We start from the raw sequence: 8,717 nt of genomic DNA, 5'->3' as shown, positions 1-8,717 counted from the left end.
TAATAAATCTTAAGGTAGGTTATTATTAGCTAATATTGGTGAGAAAAAAATAATTTTTTTAGAAAGAGAAAAAAATAATTTTAATAGTATGTTAAAATTAAAATTAGTATCAATTTTTATCACAATATTTTCACAATACTTTCATAATAAATTTTAAGTGGTAGGTTATTATTAGCTAATATTGGTGAGAAAAAAATAATTTTTTTAGAAAGAGAAAAATTGATTTAAGTATGATGAAGTAATTGATTTAAGTATGAAACAAACTCACATAAAAAAAAAAGTATGAAATAAATTCTCTTATATATACATTGTCCTTTTTGGTAATTTATCCCTCAAACTGCCACTTTTATAAATGCTAGCCAAACACTCAGTTTTTTCATTATACACTTTTTAATAGCTTTTACCAAACACTCAACTTTTTGAAACTCCACTTTTTCATTATGCACTTTTACAAAAAATTGAACCAACTCACCTTATGTCACCGCCGAAAAGACTCGTCCTGGAGACTTGAACCCCGGCTCTTGCCCCTTATACCCCATAAGCACTTATACTTATGGAGTGACCATCGTACCAAGGACATGCGATGGTAGTTTCAAGTAAACTTTATTAGTCTCTAAATTTTAAAAAATGAGCACTATTCGTCCCTCTATTAAATGAATAATGATGCAGCTTTTTTTAATGACATGACAAATGCCACATTAGTTATTAAAAAACAAAATTGCCGCATCATATTTATTTATATTAATTCATTTTAGTTTTAAAAACAAAACAGAAAATATAATTGAAAAGAAAAAGATTAAAACCTATAAACAATCAATTTTCAAAAATCCCCAATCTCATCGTCCAAATGACTAAGCACTGCCAACATTAATCTTGAATCTCATCGGCTCCCTTATACTTTTTTGAATTGTTTAGACGATATGGGCACGTAGGCATAAGGATAATTAACAATGGGAAGAAACCAAGAAAATCAAGGATAGACACGGATAATTATTCAAGCTTATGAAGTGCACCATCCATTTTGCTTTCCCATTAACAAGTGCTACTCATCTTCCTTTTGTGTAGACATAATATGCTAATAAAAACCAATATGGATGCTGCCCCAAAATCGATTTTGGTTAAGGTAATTTTTTATTTTATTTTAATCTATGATCTTTTTTTCTGTTTATTTTTTAAACTAAAATGAATTACTATAAATAAATTTGATTTTGCAATTTAGCTTTTTAAAAACTGATGTGCCATCTCTAGTATTTGCCAACTTATTAAAAAAAGACAAAATTTAGTTATAAAATTAGTTGTAACCTAAAGTTACAACCTTACTCAATATCTTTTTATTGAAGATGAATTATGACAAATCCACCATTAAATTACATCTTCTTCTTATATTCTCTACACTTGCAAAATTTCTAGAAAATTAAAGATCAATAAATATGTCATCAATAAATTGTTTAAATTACAAGTTTTTAAGTTTTTATTTATCAAAATTATGCATAAAGTATAAGTTTATAGATTATATAATAAATAATATCCGATTGACACAAAATTCGACATTTATATTGAGAGTGTAAAGAACACGCAATTTCATAGTTAGATTTTCAAATATACAATAATGTTTATTTTATTGAGTAAGGTTATAGTTTTAGACTATAACTAATTTTGTAGCTAAATTGTTCTTAAAAAATGTCACATCATTGTTCCTTTAGACACATACACAATGAAACTAACGAAATTTAACAAAAAGAACCAATAACGCCCATTTTTTAAACTATAGAGACTAATAAAGTTTATTTGAAATTTTAAAGACTAAAAACACTCGATATGTAAATTTCATAAACTAACTATATAGTTTCCTCTAATGCCATTAGCTGGGAGGAGTTTTTTTTTTTTTTTTTTTTATTGGAAAAGGGATACATAAGCAACCAGAAAAGGAAATACAACGGAGAAAAGAAAGAAAAAAGAGCTACATCCGAGACAAAACACATTCTCTCTGGATGAGATGTTGCACCACAGGCGGGCAAACTCCTTTCCAGCATTGAGAAGCTTCATTCCTTTTGGCAGATTGTGCGAGTTCATGTGCGACTCTGTTGTAGTCCCGTTTCAAATGCTTTAACTCCCAGCTCCTAAAGGACTTGAGAAGACCAATGATTCCAAGATTCAGGTGGCCCGTATCTCCATCAAATTCACTAGCAGCAATGATTATCTGAGCTAACCCATCTCCTGAGCAAGAAGGATGCCACATTCAACTGCTAAAGTTTCAGTTTCGAAAGCTGAAAACTGACCTGAAAGGTAATTTGCGCAAGCAGCAACTATGATTCCTTTGGAGTCTCTAATAATCACTCCCACACTTGAATTCCTTCCATTTTCTGAGGTTGCTCCGTCCACGTTTATTTTAAAAACTCCAGCAGGAGGGGGATGCCAACTATTGCTATCACAGGTCTTATCTTGACCAGAAGATGAAGTGGCATCTTTGTAATCTTGAAGGTACCTTTTAGCAAAGTTCCAAGTCTGATTGGGAAGAGTTGGAAGGACCGCGTCCTAGAGGTTCAATTTCTCTCTTCATGATATATTGGTTAACGAGGGGCGTAATTGCACTTTCACTTTTCACAATTATTGGATGAATTATAACACGCTCATGGATATAAGATTTTTTTTGAGGCTTTGGACATGAATAACAATACATGGTTGAGATTGAAAATTCAAAAAGAAATCTTCAATCTCAACCATTGAATAAAAAATAATAAAATAAAAATTTGGAAAAAAAGGTTAAAAAATGAAAATCGTAAAAATTGACGGGAGAGGGAGTGGATATGAATATATGATGCATCCATTGACTTGACCCAGAGTGATTAAGTGGTGGTGGACGTTGGTGGTAAAGTGGGTAGTGACTAAGAGTATTCAATCCACGTAGCCGGAGACCTTCGGTGCATCGGTTGGTGAAAACGCATTCGACCAGGGTAGTATCCTCACTCCTCGGTAATTTAATTTAATTAATTAATTATTTATTTATTTGTCTCCGTTTCTGTATAATTCAATTGAAGTAGTAAGGTAAGGAAAGTCTTCTCTGAGTGCCATCTATTTGATGAAATGTAAGATTGAGTAGAAATCATACCTTGCATTTCGTTGTGTCATTTGCCACTGTTTTTCTTTTTCTAATTTGTGGATTTTATTTTCATAGACCAACATCGTGGTTCATTTGCACGGATATTTGATTTCATATTCTTTCAATTGAAGTTGATATGCTCCCGATCCGTGCAACTGTGATTGCGAAGAAGATCTATATGATGATTATATGATGTTTGCTTGTTAAATGTGCACATATATTCAGGAATAGATCTGGGCATTTCACTTTGTTCACTTAGCGATGTCTTCATATGAGGAACTCTTTTCACGAGCCAATCCTGATGAAACCATCAACAAAATCCCCAATGCCTTTGCCGCCTTGCTTGTTCGTTTCTTTGAAGTCAAGCGCTTTATAAACCAGTCCAGCGGCAGTAACAACCTAACTGACAGAAATATTGGCACTAGTAATTTGAACAACAACAACAGCAGCAGTCATTCCCCTAATGATGAACATTTGCGCAATAAGTTACGCGAAGATCTCAATCAAATCAATGAAGCCTTCCACCAACTTGAGCAACTTGTTCGTGAACCAATCAAGAACTTCGAAGGCAGCCTTAATGACTTCTTAGAAATACTTCAGCGAGATCATAGAGGTTCCTTAATGACCGAAGTTCAAGCCAAGGTTAATGCACTCGAGAACCATGTGATGAATTTGAGGTTCAACATTCCGTTGGTGCTGCACAGCATGTCTTCCACAAGTCCTGATGTTCATCGATATTTATGGAAGGAGCCAAGTAGTGGAGTTGATAAATTGCCTGGCTTACACCTGGGACATAAGTTTCTTTATAGTTCAGTTTTCACTGAATTTAAGGAAGCTTTTGAGGATCTTGATATCAAGTTGAAGCACTGCTTGTTGTGCTTTGCTATAGTTCCGGAGAATGTGGTGGTAAAGAAGAGGCTTCTGATAAATTGGTGGGTCGGAGAGTGTTTAGTGGATCCTCCAGATACTGGAGAAAAGACTGATGAAGAAATTGCCGATGAGATTCTCAAAGAACTCATGTCGAAGGGCTTTATTGAGGCTGTTAAAGAAAGGCATAAACTGGTGGCGAACAGGTATAAGATGCGGTCACGGATGCGTTATTTGGTTATTATTCTTGCCACGGAGGCTGGATTCTTTGATTATGATTTTAATGGAATTCTAACTGAAAATTTTACACGGTGTAGCAGAAATTATTTACTGAAGGCTGGGGATGGAACTCCAGAGCAGTTAGAGCTGGAAAAACTGCAAACTATTTTCAATGTCAATAATCCTTTTCCCTTTCGGAACTTTGAGTGGTTTTCGAAGATGAAAAATGTCAAAGTTCTTTATTTGGGAAGGTGGCAAAGTTCAGGTAAGTATCACATTGAAGTAGCAAGCACTGAGTTTTTGAAAGGGTTGAGGAATATGAAACGTTTAAGGCTTTTGAGCGTGCAAGGAATCTCTGGAATTACTGAACTCCCCGATTCTGTAGGCAAGCTAACAACTTTGAGGATCTTAGACCTCAAAGCCTGTCACAATCTGGAGGCACTTCCGGACAAAATAGCTTTACTCAAGCAGCTGACACACTTAGATATATCAGAATGTTACTTGCTAGATGGCTTGCCCAAGGGGCTAGCACATCTCTCAAAACTCCAAGTCCTCAAGGGGTTTCTTATTGGTAATTCAAAGAGAGGAAGCCCATGCACTCTTGAAGATTTGACAGGATTAAGGAAGTTGGGCAAGTTGAGCATCAATACAAGCAGCGAGGCTTTCCCTACAAAAGAAGAGCTACAGGCCTTAAGCAAGTTGGAGGCGCTTCGGAAGCTAGCAATAGCATGGAGTATGAGGAAGAAGGAAAATGGCGGCACTGGGAACTCAGATGACAAAGGAGATAATACAAGGCAACTCCCTGGAGCAGCAAAACCAAAAAAAACATTGTTACGCAGATTTTCAACACTGAAAGATCCTGAGACACCAGGGCCTCCTTCAAAACTGGAGAAACTTGTATTTCAGTGCTTTCCTCACAAAGAAATACCTGATTGGCTGATACCTGGAAAACTGCAGAGCCTAAAGAAACTTTACATCAGAGGAGGAAAACTCAAAAATTTAGGCAAGACAGATGAAAATGAGAAGTGGAAGGTTGAGATTTTACGTTTGAAGTACTTAGAAGAATTTATGATGGACTGGAGAGAAGAACTTTTTCCATCATTCCCAAATTTGACTGTCTTGGAGAAAATCGAGTGCACTATAAATTCCTGCCCTCCATGTGATGAGAAAGGACTGTGGCTGAAGGAATCGAGCACTGACAGGAGTACATTATGAATTCACTTAGTGATTTCTCTTTCAAAGATTGGACAATATTTAAATGTTGTATGTTTCTGGTTAATTATCTTTCAACTTATTCCTGCACAAAAATGTGTGTTGTAATGGATTTTACTGAGTTGTTATTTTCTTGCGTAGCCTTCTTAACATCATCTAGAATGAGCTTTGGTTACATCAGACCTATGTGAATCGATCTTTGCAAGTTAATTGCTCTGTTCAGCCCATGGTTGTCTCTCTCTCCAGTCTCCACCCCTCCCCCACAATTTTATTGGCAGTGACAAATCACTGTATTTAATTTGTCTTGTTTACTGATTCATAAAAGGTTATTTAACATTGACTGATGGTAGGTACCAATTAGAAAATGATTTTTTGAATGACTCTCAGCAAATGATGTTAGACAATGATCCTTGATTAAGCCATTTATAATGCATGCATCGTGATAACTGTGTCATGCCCACTAATGGCAAGATAGTAAAGTTGTTTTATTTTTTTTTTTTTTTTTTTTTTTTTTTTTTTTTTTAATTTATAGTTTTAAATATTATAATTAATCCCGTGCATAGCATGGGTCTTTGGCTAGTTAAGCATAGTGGTATTTTAATCACAAAATAACAAAAAAAGAGTTGTCAAAGTACATCTCTTTCTCCCTGTATAATTGTAGTGTTAAACTGTTAATCATATAGCTTAACATATTACCATTCCATTAAATATATTGTGTTTCTATTTTCATTTGATTTTTCATGTTTGAAGACAAATGTCTAATGAAGGTATTTATTTAAACATTAATTATTTCTGTATTATTGTTATTTGCATTCTAATTTAGGAAGCACGAACACTTCATTTAGGATGTCATACTTATGTTATATCTGTGTCTTACCGTGTCATACTTGCTGTTTCATGTTTTAATTTTTCAGAAATTGCGCATGTCACCCTGTCCGTGTCTGTGCTTTCTAAATTCTAATTCAAAGTATCTGGTCAGTCATACACTCATACAACAAATTCAACGTAAACTCCACCAAAAGAAGGGTTTTTCCTTTTTAATTGCTACACTACAGAAATCCTACCCACTGACAAACTCCATCTGCCTATACTAATTTATGTAGAACTTCAACTTCTCAACTCTATTTTAATCGCTAACTGGAAACAAACCTCCTCTAGACTGCCCTTCTTATAATTCTAATCATCACTGCACATAAGTATCTCAAAATCAGGTTGGTAAAGTGATATACTTAGTTTGTTTATTGGTTTAAGTGCATAAACAGATTGGAAAGCCACACTTGCTCATATTGGAATTGGAGTACCACTGTGTTGTTGGTTCATTTTCAAAAAAACAATCAGGTATTTCGTTGAATTCTTTTTCTATGTATAAGTTTCTACCAGGTTTTGTTTGATTTGTAGGAGATTTTTCTGCAGAAATGTCTATGCTTTCTTAAATGATTGTTCTATAGTTTAATTGGATTAAAAGCACAGCTTGAAATACAGAGTTTAGAAATGCACTTGATTTCAGATGGATTACACATTATGCATTTAAGTATTAAAAATGGATGAATTGAAACATAAAAGTTTAAATAATTGGAATTGGAGAAACCAAAATTAATCAGGAGTGTATTTCTGTAAACGGGCATGAAACATGGCATTGGAAACTTTGTAGTATGTTATTTTCCTTACTTGTCAACATGATGCCAAGTGGAAATATGTGGGGACTGCTATAAGACTACTTAATTATCCTTGATATTTGAATTTATTTTTGAAAGATCATACACTCTAAAGGTTCATACAACTCCTTTAAGATTCAATCATTTTCTGTTAATCAAATACCCAACTTTCTCTTGTTTTCTTTTGTTAAAATTCTGTTAAGTTTCTCAATGATTTGATTCTGTATGTAGATATAGGACAAGGTAAGAATTCTAAACCAGACAAGAGCTGGTGTTTTTTCAAAAAAGAAGCTGGTACTGCTTATGCATCTAAGAGCAAAAAATGAGTCTTACTTATCTCTATCCTTATATTGTAAATATGTAATAGCTTTACTAAAAGTCAGATTAGGGTCTGTTTGGATACAGCTGAAAACTGAAAACTGAAAAACATTGTAGCAAAATAATTTTTAAATGTGTGAATAGTACCGTGGGACCCATTTTTAATGAAAAAGTTGCTGAAAAGTAAAATTTGTGGGTCCGTGAACAGTAAAATTTGTGCTAAAAAGGTAGAAAAAGTCAAACTTTGCGACTACTGTTCATGAACAGTAGCTGTGTTGGTCTCTCAAACGTGTGCCAAAAAAAAAAAAAAAAGAACAGAAAACGCAAAACGTGCATTTGGGAAACGCAAACGTGCTTCCCAAACGCACACTAAGAATCCTCTTTGTTATCTCTCCACTGGCAGATTTAGTCTATCAAAATACAAGAAATCTTCAATTTGCACGCAAGATACTATAAGTGTTATAAGTTTCATCTTCTACTAGTACCTTTTTGAGGATAGCTTCAACTTTAGGGCAACTGCTTGTTCAGGTGTTCTACCACGATCTTATAATGCATCAGTATTTTGTTCATCTCAGAATATTGCAAGGTAGTAATAGTTACTTAGCTAATGAAACAGTTTGACTATCAATCTGAAGCATTTTCTATAAATCTTTTACCTATTAAAATAACAATATTCATAAAGCCTATATATGTTTGGAATTTCTTATTCACAACAACTATTAAGAAAAATATTTATCCAAATTAAACAGACAGGTGACTTATTATGTAACAGGTTGGAAAGTTAATTTATAATTTCTGCAGCTTTGGCTTTTTGTTTATCCCTGAAAAGTACGGATGCATATATGAAAACAAAGCAATAGGGTTGATGGATCAAAAGCATAGTTTGTTGATTCAACATAATAGGAATAATAAGTGGATTTTACCAATTTTATGTTTCATATACTGAGTAGCTGACTAGCTGTAGTCCTGGAGAAAATATTGGTTGTTCCATTAAGATGGATCTTTAAACTTAAGACATCCTCAAGCCTTATTTTGATAGTAGTTTTGAAATTACACAACATGATTTCCTTTCTTCTTTGATGTGGTCTTGAATTATTATTGCGCTTAACATACCATATAATCCAGCCTTTGTTTGACATCATAAAAATCATATAAATTTGGAATTTTGTAGGTGTGGTCCAGGAATTCATTTTAACAATAAAAAAGCTTTTGGATTGAATGCTTGTACATAACAAATAAAATAAAAATGGCTAGCAGTCAAGCAAGAAACAATTGGTTAAAAAGAAATGTGAAGCATTCAATTCTATTCAAATCAAGTTCCTTTGGTTTCTACTGATTTCTTATTT

The 8,717-nt window shown here is 33.8% G+C and overlaps 1 protein-coding gene across 2 annotated transcripts; it reads left to right on the top strand.

The window, feature by feature from the left end:
* The first annotated feature begins 2,861 nt into the window (after positions 1 to 2,861).
* Positions 2,862 to 5,534, top strand: LOC115982695 (disease resistance RPP13-like protein 4). 2 transcript variants are annotated; one of them, XM_031105375.1, is made up of 2 exons: positions 2,862 to 2,973; positions 3,326 to 5,534. In XM_031105375.1, the coding sequence occupies exon 2, from the start codon at positions 3,362 to 3,364 to the stop codon at positions 5,399 to 5,401; it is 2,040 nt and encodes a 679-aa protein (XP_030961235.1). In that variant the 5' UTR covers positions 2,862 to 2,973; positions 3,326 to 3,361; the 3' UTR covers positions 5,402 to 5,534. The 2 variants fall into 2 exon arrangements, with proteins under 2 accessions (XP_030961235.1, XP_030961236.1); XM_031105376.1 differs by having other exon boundaries at positions 2,862 to 4,173; positions 4,288 to 5,534.
* The last annotated feature ends 3,183 nt before the right edge of the window (positions 5,535 to 8,717 follow it).

Source organism: Quercus lobata, chromosome 3, assembly GCF_001633185.2.
Source record: "Quercus lobata isolate SW786 chromosome 3, ValleyOak3.0 Primary Assembly, whole genome shotgun sequence".
Classification (NCBI taxonomy): domain Eukaryota; kingdom Viridiplantae; phylum Streptophyta; class Magnoliopsida; order Fagales; family Fagaceae; genus Quercus; species Quercus lobata.
Note: the sequence above shows the minus strand (reverse complement) of the source record. Positions and strands in the feature narration are given on the sequence as shown.

Bases quoted from the DNA above. Each gene is read 5' to 3' on its own strand.
- LOC115982695 (XM_031105375.1), top strand. From the start codon at position 3,362: ATGTCTTCATATGAGGAACTCTTTTCACGAGCCAATCCTGATGAAACC.